The sequence below is a fragment of the Lithobates pipiens genome, unplaced genomic scaffold (genome assembly GCF_037356315.1).
Source record: "Lithobates pipiens isolate NorthernLeopardFrog02 unplaced genomic scaffold, aLitPip1_a1.2 Scaffold_18, whole genome shotgun sequence".
Lineage (NCBI taxonomy): Eukaryota > Metazoa > Chordata > Amphibia > Anura > Ranidae > Lithobates > Lithobates pipiens.
Window position 1 is genome coordinate 344,399,694 of NW_027507758.1, and position 16,503 is coordinate 344,416,196.

At 41.9% G+C, this 16,503-nt stretch overlaps 1 protein-coding gene across 8 annotated transcripts in view; it reads right to left on the reverse strand.

The window, feature by feature from the left end:
• FAM135A (family with sequence similarity 135 member A) overlaps nt 1–16,503 on the reverse strand; it is a 177,707-nt gene that overhangs the window by 48,659 nt on the left and 112,545 nt on the right. For 7 of the 8 annotated variants that reach the window (XM_077487410.1, XM_077487405.1, XM_077487406.1 and 4 more), the window contains 2 exons: nt 7,243–7,396; nt 4,838–4,915 (listed from right to left, as the gene is read on the reverse strand). In XM_077487410.1, coding sequence (XP_077343536.1) covers nt 4,838–4,915; nt 7,243–7,396 — 232 coding nt within the window. The remainder of the gene's footprint in view (nt 1–4,837; nt 4,916–7,242; nt 7,397–16,503) is intronic. The other variant, XM_077487412.1, reaches the window with a different exon arrangement.

The window sequence follows — 16,503 nt, forward strand, 5'->3', positions numbered from 1 at the left end:
CTACGCCCTACGCTATCTTACAATGTGGCTGAAAAGCTGATCAATACATTTGTATTATCCTGACTTGACTTTTGTAATGCTCTACTTGCAGTACCTAGTTCCACACTAAACAGACTACAATATGTCCAAAATGTGGCTGCCAAAATAGTAGAGTGCAAGTGATCATATTACAATTATCCTTGAGTCCTTGGCACTTGCTACCTCTCTCTCAAACTCATGTTTACCTATAAAGGCTCTGCACGACTTGGCATGCTATTAGAGGTCTCTGCTTTTATGACCCTACTCCTTTCGTTCTCATATTTTGTGTCCCCCCAACCCCGTTTACACTCAATGGGGGACAGGGCCTTCTGTTACGCCCAGAAACCTTAGAATTTGCTTTCCAAGAACACCTTCTTTAAAGGATAACTCCACTTCAGTGGGAAAGAAATGGCAAACAAAAAAATAATAATAATATTGAGACACAAGTAATATTGTAACTGAATGTTCAAGTGGTAGTAAACTCTGTACTACCACTTGTATCTACAGGTAAGCATATAATAAGGGTTACCTGTAAGTACTGTGAATATCTCCTAAACTTTCACAGTTTAGGCGATATTCAGAGCGCACGCAGTCGATGACATCATCAGCTTACAGTGCTGGACCTTCAGAGCCCATGCCGGAAACAGCGGCTCCTGCGCAAATGCCCAGGAGTGACGTCATCGTGCCCTGGCCACGAACCCAGAAGGAAGACCGAGGGAAGATGTCAGCCATCTCAGCGGTGACATTGCGGTGCGAGAGGGCTTCGTTCTATGGTAAGTTTCTCACAACGTGCTAGTATGCAATGCATACTAGCACATTATGACATTACCGCAGTGTGCGCACACAAACAAGAAAGTGCCCGATCACCGTAGCTGAAAAAACTGTTTCCCAGATGGCAAGCATAAAGGGCAGATGGCTATAGCCCAGCCTAGCCCTTTAGCTTGTAGGTGACCACAGTGGTATCGGTAAACCGGATTGTGCAGATCGCTCCCTATAACCAGCTAGAGCTAGAGTGTCCGTTTAAACTCAAAAAGATGCCCTGAAAAAGAGAAAACTGGCCATAGGGTAATATAGTCATCCGCCCTTTATGCTTGCCATCTGGTAAGCAGAATTTACAGATACGGTGGTCAGGCACTTTCTTGTTTGTGTGTGCACACTGCGGTGATATCAAGAAATTCAAGTGGCTCACATTGATTTTCTTGTCACTATGCAAAGTTTCTTTGGACTCATTCATTGAGACTGTTCTAGTGCAGCTTTTTTAATTTTAGTTTGTTAACTGTTATTGCACTATATGCTGCTGCTTGTTTATTTACATGTTCTGTTCATTACCAATTATTTTTTGCCTTGCAGAAATGTTGTTTTTTTTTTTTTTTCTTTTAACTACCAGCTGTTTACTACCGCTTTAATTAAAACTGCCTTTCCTTTTCAATCTAAAGTGCTGTCATTTTCTATAGGATGGAATTTATTATGGCAACCTAGAGGCGTTCCGTACACAGTTGTGTACAGAACACCCCCAGAAATATAATTTCCTGCTTGAGTGATTGGCGTAGTGATTTTCCCAGAAGTCTACACTACGATACAAGTCAGATTTTGGGCAAATTTTGGTGAGATAGTTCTATAAAGGATGCAGGCCCTCCCACTTTCCTCAGAGCCCTGCAGGTGCAGCAGCAAATTGATAAAATCACTTCCATACAGATTCACTCAGCATATGGGCACAATCTTCAGAACAAACGTTATCAATGGGGAACGTTCCCCATTGATAATGTAATTTGATGACGATACGCGTCTGGGAGGTACGTGCTAACGTCACCATATCTCGTTGAGGAGGACGGGAGTTTTGTTTGTTACCAGCCGGCTTCGGAATTTATGCTAAGATTGATTGCCTGTTTGTAAGTGCATTTCTTTCTTTTTTAATAAATAAGTGAGACGTCATTACGCTATGGTTTGCTATCAATTTTTTTTGGGTTGACATTTACCATTATCTGCGGGATACACTGAGCTTTTTTGCCCAAGTTGGGACTGTGGACTGACCATTCATTGATTCCATTTACGCATTCAGCTGAGGATCCATCTGCCTGTGGGCTTATCTGCACTTTTGAGCTGTCTTTTGTTAAGGAGGCTCTCTATGTGGTGATAGCGCACTGGATTTGATTTAATCACTGGGTGTTTTTTTTTTATAGTTTTTGGCGTTATACTCATATTTGCACGTAAGTGCAATTGTTTGGTTTACACATTCGTTTATTTTGACAATATTACGCTATGTCTTTTACTTTTTTTTTCTTTTGGGGTAATACGCTTTGTGAATCAATGCTTACCTGCTTCTAAGCCTGGGAAGATTTCATCGTACTTGATTTCCTTTGCAAATTAAAGGCCCGGGTAGGATTAAAGCCACTTGTGCGTTTGGCTTACCCTCTGGTAAGCATGTTTTCCTTAAGGTGGTGGTGCACTATGTTATGATAAAATCACTGGTGTGTTTTCATCATTTCCCTGTTCTGCCTAGCAACACGACAGGGATCTACTGCTCCCTGTCATCGGGAGCAGTGATCTCTGTCATGTTGTAGTGAGCCCATACCCCCCCAGTTATAATCGCTCCTTAGGACACACTTAACCCCTTGATCGCCCCCTAGTGTTTAACTCCCTCCCTGCCAGTCTCATTTACACAGTAATCAGTGCATTTTTATAGCACTGATCGCTGTATAAATGTCACTGGTCCTAAAATAGTGTCAAAAGTGTCCAATGTGTTCTCTGCAATGTCGCAGTCATGATAAAAATCACAGATCGCGGCCATTACTATTAAAAAAAAAATGCCATAAATATATCCCCTATTTTGTAGACACTATAACTTTTGCGCAAACTAATCAATATATGCTTATTGCGATTTTTTTTTTTAACCAAAAATATGTCGAAAAATACATATTGGGCTAAACTGAGAAAGAAATGTGTTTTTTTATATATATATTTTTTGGGGATATTTATTATAGCAGAAAGTAAAAAATATAGCTTTTTTAAAAAATTTACGCTTGTTTATAGCGCAAAAAATAAAAACCACAGGAGGTGGTCAAATGAAAGCTCTATTTGTGGGGGAAAAAAAAAGGATGTAAATTTTGTTTTGGTGCAATGTCACAAGACCATCCAATTGTCAGTTAAAGCGACGCAGTGCCATATCACAAAAAGTGCTCTGGTCAGGAAGGGGGTAAATTATTCCAGGCTGAAGTGGTTAAAAGATTGTGAGCTTGATTCAACGCCCCACATGATCTTAATCCAGCATTTCCATGATTCATGTAAAAAGTGCAGAGCCGTTCAACTGCTCACAGCTGTCAAAAATAAATACATAAAAATAAAAAAAGCAGCCAGCAAAGTTTATCAAAAACATTGCTCAGGGCTGAAGGAGAGCTATAAAAAGAAACATTGCATCTTTCTGTTTATTCATTTACAAATTAAAAGGTATAAACGTCAGTCTGCAAATTAAGTCAGTTTAACCACTTATATCCACCACCCATGAATGGAACTTCTGCCGATCCAGTTCCTCCCCCCCCTTCAGTGTCACATTTGGTACCTTTCAGGGGGGAAGGGGGAGCAGATACCTGTCTAATCCAGGATGGCAGGATGGCCTGCCATTTCAGAAAATACGGGGGTTATGGCAGCTATCTGCTGCCATAACCCTGCTACGTCAAAGTACCGACGTACAATGACGGCGGTTTGTGGTAAGTGGTTAGCATCCCTGTCAAGTAAAAAATTATTATTTTTTGTTTTGTTTTTATTAAATTGTTCCTCTGTTTACGCTCTTATTAACCAGCCTTATTAATTCCTTAGTCTCCTTCTCCATTTATTATCTTCCTGCTTTTTTTTTTTATTTCCTTCTATTTTATAAACTATTAATTCAATCTTTTTTGTTTGCTTTGTTCATTAATATTTTGTATACCTTTGACATATATTTACATGTATGGGCTACATTGAAAAAAAAATGGAAAAAAAAAATATTTAATTTGTAAAATAATTTTTCAATGCTTTGTACCTTTGCCGACAAGCCAAAGTGTAAACAAATAAGTTGCAGTGGGTATCCCTAATATAACCTAATGGTAATTTTTTAAATTTCATTACACATTACATTATTTTTCATTACATTTCTTTAAATTTGATTGAAGCAAAGAGTATAATGTCTTATTTTATTGCCATCTTGTTTGATAGCCTAATTTTTAGGGGTTGTAAATCTTTAAAATAAAATAAAAAAGTTCTTCAGAATTGTGATCTTTATTCTAAGCAATAAAAAATAAAAAATAAAATAAAATCTAGATTCTCATTTTATCCAGAATTGTGCAGCTCTAAATAAATACCCTGTGTCAAGTTTCCTATGGCTTTTCTGAAGTCATAAAGCCCCTTTTAATCCATGTTGGGAGTGCTGGAAGAGGATAATCCTTTTCTAAAAACATGGGGGCTGCCAGTGTTGAATTTACTCAGTTTTCCCTGATCAGCTTGCTTATGACAGGTTAGTGGGTCAGAATTGAGCTCAGGAAGGGCCAGGAAATAGAGGTTTCATAAAGAATTGTACAACAGCAGCCTCAATATTTTTCTCAGTTCAGGTTTCCTGTAGGATTTATAATCCACATTCTCAAACTGAAGCTGAAGGATGCTTTAAGGGCTTCAAGAAAGCTGCTTGAAATGTGTTAAATGCTTCAATTAAGCGGATGCTTTTTAGACTAGCATTGACAAGCTATGACTAAATGCCTAAGCGTTTAGGGCTCAACAAACAAGCATAGGATAATGAGAAAAACATTCTGATCGATTACAATCGTATAATGCATTACTTTCCGAAACATACCCAAAGTGAATTCTTTCTCAGGCCTCGGATGTTTTCTTCTGAGTAGACGTTCATAAAGGACCTGCATGCGGGGCTTGGCTGATTGTAAGGATGGCACACATATGTACTAATTACACACCTTTCAAATCTGTGCTTTACGACTTAACTTGTGTTAGTGAGAAGTCAGACAGCAAGTAAGAGGAGATCAGTCAAGTAAAGCACAGAGAGCTAGTAGAGAGAGAAGATTTTTCTATGATGTACATTGAGACTTTAAGGTTTTAGTGCACTCCAGACTAGACAGGATAGGTTGTTGTCAATCAACACAACAACTGTCTAGAAGGTTAACATGTTCAAACTATGAAACTCATCAGATGAAGATCAGTTATTTCTTTTGTACAGTATTGTGAAGTTATGGTTGTTAGCTACAGCAAGACAAATGTACATCATATAACAAAGCAAGGGAAAAGAAGGATTAAAAAAAATAAATAAAAATTAAATGATACTGATAAACTAGCAACTACAGAAAAAAAAAGAAGAAAGCACTATAAAATCTGAAATTTTTATCTTGCACTATACTAATATTCCATTATCTGTGATAAAAAATGGATCAGCAGTGCTTGTTAAAAGGCATACAGAGACATATGTAACCACTAGTGATTTTAACACTAGACATTTATATTGAAAAAGTGCTCAGCAAGTAAAGCACATTGTTAGTAATTAGTATAAAATGAGCAGCACCAATGTCTAAAACCATTGATTATTCTCAGCTCTAGCCTAAAAAATATCCAAGCAACATTATGAGAAAAAATGTCAGATATAATCACATATGGCAATGATGGCTTTATACATGCACTTAAAAAAAAAATACTGAATATGGCACTTGGTGTGGTATGCAAAACACCTGCAATATTAATGACGTTACTCTGGTTCAAGTAACAAAGCGGACCTAACCTCACCTATTTTTTAAAGCAAAGGAAGTGGCCATCTTAGTCTGTTTGATCGGCAGTTGCTATGGTGCTGCACATGTGATTAGTTATGACACCAGCCATTTGATGACTTGACAGTTCAGTTGAGAACTATGACAGTTATCCATGGTAGGTATCATTAAATGGTGGCCCACAGTCCAAACACGGACCGAGCGACACTTCTTTCCAGACGGTCAGACCGCCAGTGTACAGTGCCACATCCCCAATCTGTAGTCATTGGTTGCTGGGACCGCAAACGCCCCTGCAACCCCTGCTGTTTACGCTCTCGCAGCTCCAGACTGGGCCGCAAGTTGAGATGTGACATCACGTGCACATTCCCACCCCCTGCATCGGTTCCTGGCTCTCACTCAGCTGGCCGCGAGGTATGATGTTATATGTGCGCCCTGCCCCCTTCAGCATGACTCCTCATGCAGCGCTCCCCCCCCCCACTCCCGCAGCTTGCTACCTCTGCTGGCTCCCGCTCCCTACCTGCCTCAAGGTATGTGGGGTGTTTACAGGGGCACGATGATGGCCACGTTTTCTCTTAAGGTTCACTCTGATGGGCACAGCAAAATGTGTCCTTTCAGAATGCCTCTTAACATAAAATGTGCTCATCAGAGTGCCCCTTAAAATAAATTTACCCAGAGCACCCCTTAACATAAAATAAAGGGCAAGCTGATGGGCACAATTTATGTTAAAAGGTCCATGCTGATTGTCACATAAGTTAGCGGGGGCACACTGATGGGAACATATGTTAAGGGGCCACACTGATGGGGACACCTGATATGATGGGGACACCTGATGTAAGGGGGCACGCTGATGGAGATACCTGATGTAAAGGGGCACTCTGATGGGCACACCTGATGTAAAGGGGCACTCTGATGATAGCATCTAATGTAAGGGGGCACTCTGATGGGGACAAACGATTTAAGGGGGCACACTGCTGACGAAACCTGATGCAAGTTAGCACTTTGATGGGAATACCCGATGTGAGGGGGCAACCTGATGGGGGACACCTGATTTAAGAGGGTACCCTGTCTGTGGCAACTGATTTATGGGGGTAGTCTGACGGGGGCACCAAATGTAATGAATTACTGTAGTAGGGGCACCTGATGTAAGGGGGAATACTATTGGTGACATTTACAGAGTATTACCAGAGTGTGTGGAGAAAACAGTAAGAAAATCGATGTTTGCGCCTAAAAAAGGAAAGAAGACGCGTAAAATCTTTAATGGCAGACTACCCCTGATCCATGGCATGCCTTGGATGGAACGGTTTTTGGGAAACAGCTAAATAAATGAGTTTGGTTCCTCTTTAAATCTGTGCCTATATTTTACAGATTGGAAGGATAGAGAGAGTTTATGATATAGAGATACCTATTGGCCCAAGGAACCAGAAGTAAAGGAAAGTAATAAAAATTTGATTGCAAGAAGACAGTATAGATTTAGTCTTTTCATACTTACCCAACTCCAGTTTAAGGGAGGAAGGTAACTCTTTTGTTACAGTCATGAAATAGCTGTATAATCCCTTAAATGATACCAGCAAACAGGCACACAGTGTATAATGAAAGTTGTAGGCATGTTGTAGAAAACATTCTTGAACCACAAAGCTGTTGCCCTGAAAAGAGAGGCAGACATCAGCAGCTTGCAGCAAGTGCAAATGATACAAAGCTGGTAACATTTAGAGGCTGCTCTTAAGCATTTGAAGGGAATATCGACCAACATTTATCAAACAGTAATTTATACACTAGTAAAAATCACACCTGTGGTACTTCACATTCCAACTAGATCTGCTCTGATAATGCTCAGATGCTAAAAAGGGCACTGCCTAGTACAAAACATGTCAGAATAGAATTTGTTCCTGTTGGCTATTTTAAGAAAGGAAGATTATTTTTCATCTCAGTGTGTGGCATTGCTATTGCGAATACAATTGATTGTTTTAGTGGAGATGAGCCGAACCAGCACCTGAGATTTCATTATGAAGCATGATCTTGCCTGGAGCAGCATTTGAAATATTTAAGTACAGTCCACATGCTGGTGTTCTGGTATAGGTGAGGGCTCCTCAATTGCTTTGGGGTTGTTTTCCCAGGGCATTGCCCATGCCTCCCTAGCTGTACTTGGTTCTCTAGCGAAGCCAGAATTGGTTACACCATAGCCGCATGCTCAGCCATATAAAATACACTGACAGCAGATGTAAAATCCTATCAAAGCACTCTAAAATTCATCATCTCCTTTGCTTCTGTTTGATAATTTTTAAGGGAAAATGTTGGGACAGAAATATGCATGGTGCCATTGAATACTTGTTTTCATAAGTTCAAGTACATGCGTGGTCTTCCTCACTAAGGGCAAATTAGCAGTGTCTGCACATACTCACCTTTCCAGCGCTCCCCCTGCCCTGTTGCTCCTTGCATTCTGTCACCCGGTGCTCCCTGGTATGGAGCAGCATGTGACGGCCTCTGAAGTAATAGTACTCAGATCTAGCAGCCAAATCCTAAGCATGAGCACGGTCACATGATCAAAGGCGTGATGTCACTGCTCTCACTGGTGTCTAGCACCAACTGACACTGGGGATGTTAGTGCTGGCTAGTAGAGCTGCACAATTAATCGTTAAAAAAACGGGGATCATGATTTACCACCCTGATGATCTCTCCCGCTGAGAGTAGGCAATTCTTTCATATAAACATGGAGAGATTATCTGCTCACTCAGCTGTCAAAAGAAAGAGTCCCGGGCAATCTGCCAAGTTTGGAACTTGAAACATAGTAACTAAGGCTTACTACTTAGATCAAAGGGAAAGAATTTCTTGTGTAAACAATATATTTTTTGCTAGAAAATTACTTGGAACCCCCAAACATTATATATATATATATATATATATATATATATATATATAAATTTAGCAGAGACCCTAGGGAATAAAATGGCAATTGCTGCAATATTTTGTCACACTGTATTTGCCCAGCAGTTTTTCAAATGCAATTTTTTGTGAAAAAATACACCTCAATAGATTAAAAAAAGAAACAGTAAAGTTTTTTTTTTTTTATGTGAAAGATGACGTTACATCGCGAGAATCGTGAGAGAATCGTGATCTATCTTCTAAGAAAAAAAAAAAATTGTGATTCTCGTTTTAGCCAGAATCGTGCAGCTCTACTGGCTAGGCAACCATCTGTGTCGGGGGGTGGTTTTGGAATCTTTGCACAAACTCTGTTACTCTAACCTGATTGGAAACACTAACAGTCTTTTTAACGTTGCTTGACTACCTTCTTAGTGAATGATTTGAAGCATGCACATAAGACAGGTGTCCTGATACATTACTAGATACTTGCTTATTCCAGGACAGTTGGCTAATCATGCTTGTTGTGGAGGAAACAAAGAAGCACTATCTACATGGGAGTTTGTCTTGACTATGACCAAGAGATAGTGGTGAAGTGTTCAGAGACTTGAAGATATACGCAAAGGGGATGACCGCACTTAAATCTTTAGAAATAAGTAGTTTTATTCCATAAAATCCACATCAAGTGAACACGATACATAGGACAAAAGCGGCATTGTTAAAGCTTTTCATGAATAATTTGCTTAGTCATAACCCTCAAGAACATGTGAAATTAACTCTTATATATCCAAATAACAGCTGAATCAAGTAAGTGCTTAAATGAACTGCCTCGGACAAACAAAGGAAGCAAAAAACATGTACAAAAACACAGAGAAAGAGGACTACATATTAAATGTATAAAAAACACAACAATTGTAGAAAGAATGTAGCAACATTTAAAGAAGTTTGTCTAAAAACCAACATGAATGCAGCCAAAGGAGGGAGACATCCAAAGAAAACACCAAGGGTGTCACCTGCCATGACTACATAAATCAGGCATGTCCAAAGCCTGGCCCGCGTTCTGGTTTCGAACGGCCCGCCTGATAATTTGGACACATACAGTATATATTTTGTGGCCCCCAATGCATCTCCAAGCGCCAGGGCCACAAAAGATATATAATCTGGATGCCTCAGAGGGGACAGGAAGGGGATGGGGCGAGTGCTGTACATACAAGAGAATTTCCGGTTTGCGCGGTGGTATCTGTAATCGGAAGTCCCGTCTCCTGCAATGCCATTAGACGACTGTTCTGTCCATCATAGGAGGCGGGACTTTGTATTAAAGAGGCCACAGAGAAAACAGGAGTTTCTCCTGTATGTAATCTGTTGGTGCTCGTCCCGCCCCCTCCCTGTCCCTTGAGGAAGCCAGAATATAGATCTTTTGTGGCCCTGGCCCTCGGAGATTCATGGCAATGGGTGTTTTGCATTCATGGCAGTGTTGGGGCTGCATTCATGGCAGTGGTGGGGCTGCATTCATGGCAGTGGTGGGGCTGCATTCATGGTAATGGGTGTTCTGCATTCATGGCGGTGGTAGGGCTGCATTCATGGCAGTGGTGGGGCTGCATTCAAGGCGGTGGTGGGGCTGCATTCATGGCGGTGGTGGGGCTGCATTCATGGCGGTGGTGGGGCTGCATTCATGGCGGTGGTGGGGCTGCATTCATGGCAATGGGTGTTCTGCATTCATGGCGGTGGTGGGGCTGCATTCATGGCAATGGTGTTCTGCATTCATGGCAGTGGTGGGGCTATATTCATGGCAGTGGTGGGGCTGCATTCATGGCAGTGGTGGGGCTGCATTCATGGCAGTGGTGGGGCTGCATTCATGGCAGTGGTGGGGCTGCATTCATGGCAGTGGTGGGGCTGCATTCAGGGCAGTGGTGAGGCTGCACTCATGGCAATCAATGGGGGTGCTGCATTCATGGCACTGGGGGTGCTACAATCATGACACTTGTGAAGCTGCAGATGGGCACTGACGTTTATTTTGCTTTGCAGTTCTTTATGTAAATGTAATTTTTTTCCTGAAACTTCCCTCTTAAAGTGAAGGTGTGTGTTATACACCGATAAATACAGTATATCCAAACATCATGCCCGGGCTCATCTCTTCACCACACATAGTCACAAAGGCAAAAGAATTCTTGTTGGGTAGTGTATTAGTGCTCGGACGAACACACTTAGACCGAATTTTAATGGTTCAAAGAATGTCAGGCAAAATGGTCGGCCCTCACGCATGTTTACTTCATCAAATCTGGCCCTCTTTGAAAAAAGTTTGGACACCTCTGACATAAATGAAGGCACAGAGAAACCAGTGGTAATAAATTGTATCCTGCATGTGTATAATATCAAGTACAGTAAAAGTAAATTACTTTAAAAGATAAGCTTGAAGCTAAATATGTACCAGCTATAAAAGAACCGTCACATGTTAATATGAGAATAATAGTGTACATGAAAAATAGTTGATTAATGTAATGAATAGCTAATCTATACATATGATTAATATATAACTATATAATGTACAGCGAATATTGGACCAGAGTTAAAGAAAAATGAATAAAACCCATTGGATAATGGGATAAATACACGCAGGGACACACAAAATACAGAATCATGACATGATGATCCACAGAATGTGTATACAGTGCCTTGAAAAAGTATTCATACCCCTTGAGATTTTCCACATATTGTCATGTTACAACCAAAAACGTGAATGTATTTTATTGGGATTTTATATGATAGACCAAAAAAGATGCATATAATTGTGAAGTGGAAGGAAAATGATAATTCGTTTTTAAAGTCTTCTAAATCTTTTACCAATAAATATGTGAAAGGTGTGGCATGCATTTGTATTCAGTCCCACTGAGTCAATACTCTGTAGAACCACCTTTCGCTGCAATGACAGCTGCAAACCTTTTTGGGTATGTCTCAGCTTTGCACATTTAGAGAGAGACCTTTTTTCCCATTCTTCTTTGCAAAATAGCTCAAGCTCTGTCAGATTGGAGGAAGAGTGTCTGTAAACAGCAATGTTCAAGTCTTGCCACAGATTCTGATTTGGACTTAGGTCTGGGCCATTCTTACACATGAATATGCTATGATCTAAGCAAGGGGTCTTCAAACTATGGCCCTCCAGTTGTTCAGGAACTACAATTCCCATAATGCCTAGTCATGTCTGAATGTCAGAGCTTTACAAAGCCTCATGGGATGTGTAGTTCCACAACAGATGGAGGGCCGTGGTTTGAGGATCCTTGATCTAAACCATTCCCATTGTAGCTCCGGCTGTATGTTTAGGGTCGTTGTCCTGCTGGAAGGTAAACCTCCGCCCCAGTCTCAAGTTTTTTGCAGACCTCAACAGGCTTTCTTCTAAGATTGCCCTGTATTTGGCTCCATCCATCTTCCCATCAACTCTGACCAGCTTCCCTGTCCCTGCTGAAGAAAAGCATCCCCACACCATGATGCTGCCACCACGTTTCATGGTGGGGATAGTGTGTTCAGGGTGATGTGCACTGTTAATTTTCTGCCACACAAAGAGTTTTGTTTTTAGGCCAAAAAGTAAAATTTTGGTCTCATCTGACCAGAGCCTCTTCTTTCACATGTTTGCCGTGTCCCCCACATGGCTTCTTGCAAACTGCAAACGGGACTTCTCATTGCTTTCTTTCAACAATGGATTTCTTATTGCCATGCTTCCATAAATGCAAGATTTGTGGAGTGCATGACTAAGACCCCATACACACTATTAGATTTTCTGCAAATTTTTATCTTCAGATTTACCAAAATCATATAATATGAGGTCAAACCTTAAGAATTTCAATTTGTATGCAATCAGGCAGGCCCTTGCACTACATGGTTTTGGTAAATCTGAAAACAAAAATCTGCCGAAAATCTAATAGTGGGTATGGGGCTTAATAGTTGTCCTGTGGACAGATTCTCCCACCTAAGCTGTGGCTCTCTGCAGCTCCTCCAGAGTTACCATGGGCCTCTTGGCTGCTTCTCTGATTAATGCTCTCCTTGCCAGCCATGTCTTGGTAGGTTTGCAGTTGTGCCATACTCTCTTCATTTATGATGGATTGAACAGTGCTCCGTGAGATGTTCAAAGCTATGGATATTTTTATTTATAACCTAACCCTGCTTTAAACTTCTCCACAACTTTATCCCTGACCGGTCTGGTGTGTTCCTTGGCCTTCATGATGCTGTTTGTTCACTAAGGTTCTCTAACAAACCTCTAAGGCTGGGTTCCACACTGGTACGACACGACTGTTGTACAACTGGTCATCCAACTTTGCCCTGCAACAGCGGCCCTACTTCCATCGGACTTGAATGAACAGGATAAGATTTTGTTCTGACTTTGAATTACAGTGTGACAAATTCCAGTGTGACAAATTCCTTTTAGCGCTGCTGTAATCACTATGCCGGATGGCAAAAGTCAGATGGTTAGGACAAGGATTCAACTTCAATGATATTCAATGGGCTGAAGTAGGACCAAAGTAGTGTAGGAAATGTTTTCAAAGTCGGACCAGTCAAGACGGCTCTCATAGGGAATCATTGATTTACACACATCATGGGACATGTGTTCCCAATGTCAGAGCGTTTTTCATACCAGTGTGAACCCAGCCTGAGGCTGGGTTCACACTGGTACAGCAAATGCTCCAACATTGGGAGCTCATATCACACGACGTGTGCAAAACAATGATTCCCTATGAGAGCAGTCTTACCTGGTCCGAAACAAGTCGATCCAACTTTGAAAATGCTCCCTGCACTACTTTGTTCCTACTTCAGCCCATTGAATATAATTGAAGTCGGATCAAAGTAGGATCCTTGTCCTAACCATCCAATTTGTGACATTTGACATGATTACAGCAGCAGTAAAAAAGAATTTTTGGCACTCTGGGATTGTTTTGATTGGTCAAAGAACAAGCCGTACCATCTCAAAGTGGGAGCAAAATGTTATCTTGTTCATTCAAGTGGGATGGAAGTAGGACTAAAGTGGGACTGATGTAAGACAGATGTAGCAGGGCCAAGTAGGATGATATTCATAGAACAGTCGTGGCATATCAGTGTGAACCCAGCCTCAGACCTGGTTCACACTGGTACAATTTGGCAGTCGTACAACTGTGGATTCCGACGCTGCCCTGCAACTTGAAGTCCAACATCCATCCAACTTAAATGAATGGGAATCTGACAATTCCAGGCACTTTGTGTCTGGTATGACTCTTTAGGGGAAACTCCACACCAAATAACAAAAATAAACATGCTGGGGTCCCCCCTCCAAGAGCATACCAGGCCCTTCAGTCTGGTATGGATTTTAAAGGGGAACCCCCCAAAATTTATACAGACCCTTATACGAGCACGCAGCCCGGCAGGTCAGGAAAGCAAGTGGGGCCGAACGAGCGCCACCCCCTGAACCATACCAGGGGCCACATTGCCTCAACATGGGGGGGGTGGGTGCTTTGAGGCAGGGGGCCCTGTGCCCCCCACCCCAAAGCACCTTGTCCCTATGTTGATGAGGACAAGGACCTCTTTCCAACAACCCTGGCCATTGGTTGTCGGGGTCTGCAGGTGGGGGTGCTTTTCGGACTCTGGAAGCCTCCAGATCCCGGCCCCCCACCATATGTGAACGAGTAGGGGGTACATTGAAAAGTGTCAAAAATAACAGTACACGGGTTTTTAAAGTAATTTATTAAGGCAGCTCCGGCTTCTCCCGATCTCTTCCCCCCCCCCCCCCCCCCCCGGCTCTGGTTCTTCTCTCCTCCCAGCTGATGTCTTCAAGCCCTCTCTGGTTCTTCTCCCTCTGTTCTTCTTCCGATGTTGCCTCAATGCACTCTCCCGGTGCAATGCCAGATCCACCGCGTTCTATGAATTATAAATGGGGCCATCCAGTGAGGTCATACGGAGGCCACGTCCCCTTATGACATCACCGCCCAGCCCATGATGGGTGGTGATGACATAGGGGCGTGGTCTCCGTATGACATCATCGGAAAAAGAACAACAGAGAGAGAAGACAGGCGGGAGAGGCAGAAGACAGAGGACAGAGGGAGAAGAACCGGAGAGGCATAAGACATCAGCGGAGGAGGGAGAAGAAATCAGAAGAGATGGCGGAGCTCCATTAATAAAATTACTTTAAAAACTTGTGTACTGTGTTTTATTTTTGAAACTTTTTTTTAGGTGAATGAGCATGGGGTACCTGGGGGCGGGATCTGGGGGCCCTCTTGTTAAAGTGGGCTTCCAGATTCTGATAAGCCCCCCACCCGCAGACCCAGACAACCCACGGCCAGGGTTGTCGGGAAGAGGCCCTTGTCCCCATCAACATGGGGACAAGGTGCTTTGGGGTGGGAGCGCAGGGCCCCCCGTGCCTCAAAGCACCAATCCCCTACGTTGAGGGCACGTGGCCTGGTATGGTTCAGGAGGGGAGGGGGGCCACTCGCTTGTCGCCACCCCTTTTCCTGACCTGACAGTCTGCATGCTCGGATAAAGCTCTGGTATGGATTTTGGGGGGATTCCACGCCCGTTTTTTAGCGTGGGGGTTCCCCTAAATTCCATTCCAGACCGAAGGATCTGGTATGGTCTTGGAGGGAGAACCCTATGCCATTTTTTTTTTTTTGGCATGGGGTTCAAGAGCAGAGCACAAGTCGCATGCCAAAGTCGGACCAGTTAAGGCGGCGATCTGACTTTGATCCGACTTCAGTTAAATTCAGTTGGCTGAAGTAGAATTAAAGTCAGGCCAAAAGTAGTGCAGGAACCTTTTTCAAAGTCAGACCGACTTATGTCGGACTAGTTAAAGGGGTTGTAAAGGTAATTTTTTTATTTTCTACATAGGTTCCTTTGAGCTAGTGCATTGTTGGTTCACTTACCTTTTCCTTTGATTTCCCTTCTAAATGTTTTTTTGCTTTGTCTGAATATCTCACTTCCTGTTTCTCCTCAGTAAACTTCTCACCATCATTCGAGCTGGTGGTTAGTCAGCCAGAACAGCTTACTGAACAGCTTACTGAGGAGGAACAGGAAGTGAGAAATTCAGACAAAGAAAACAAAGAAAAAAAAACATTAAGAAGGGAAATCGAAGGAAAAGATAAGTGAACCAACAATGCACTAGCTTAAAGGAAGCTATGTAGAAAATAAAAAATTTACCTTTACAACCCCTTTAAGACGGCTCTTATAGGGAACCATTGATTTTTCACATGTCATGTGACATAAGCTCCTAATGTCAGAGTGTTTGTCTTAGAAGTGTGAATCCGGCCTAAGGGCTTCATAGAACAGCTGTATTTATACGGAGATAAAATTATACACAGGTGGACTCTATTTACTAGTTAGGTGACTTCTGAAGGCAATTGGTTCCACAAAATTTTGGTTGGGGTATCAGAAAAAAGGGGGCTGAATACAAATGAACACCACAATTTTCAGATATTTATTTGTGTACAACTTTGAAAAACATTTATCATTTTCCTTCTACTTCTAGACCACTACTACTTCTACCACTTTGTGTTGATTTATCACAAAAAATCCCAATAAAATACATTTACGGTTTTGGTTGCAACATGATAAAATGTGGAAAATTTCAAGGGGTATGAATACCTTTTCAAATCCGAAACGTCTCTTGCAAGGAAGGCCAAAAGCCTCTCCTCCCTTCAAAGGTGTTTTGACTTTTTCTATAATCTGTACCTGAACCAATGAGAGGGCACCCACATGTGCCGAATTGAAATGGCGTACTACATTTGTGGACTGACGAGTCCTGATATCACTAAGGTGTTCACAGAAACATTCCCTGAGTCTACGAATATTCCTTCCCACATATTGCACAGAATATGCCCTGCATATGATAATGTAGATAACCTGTTTTGTGTAACAATTGTAGAAACATTCACCACTGACTGTGGAA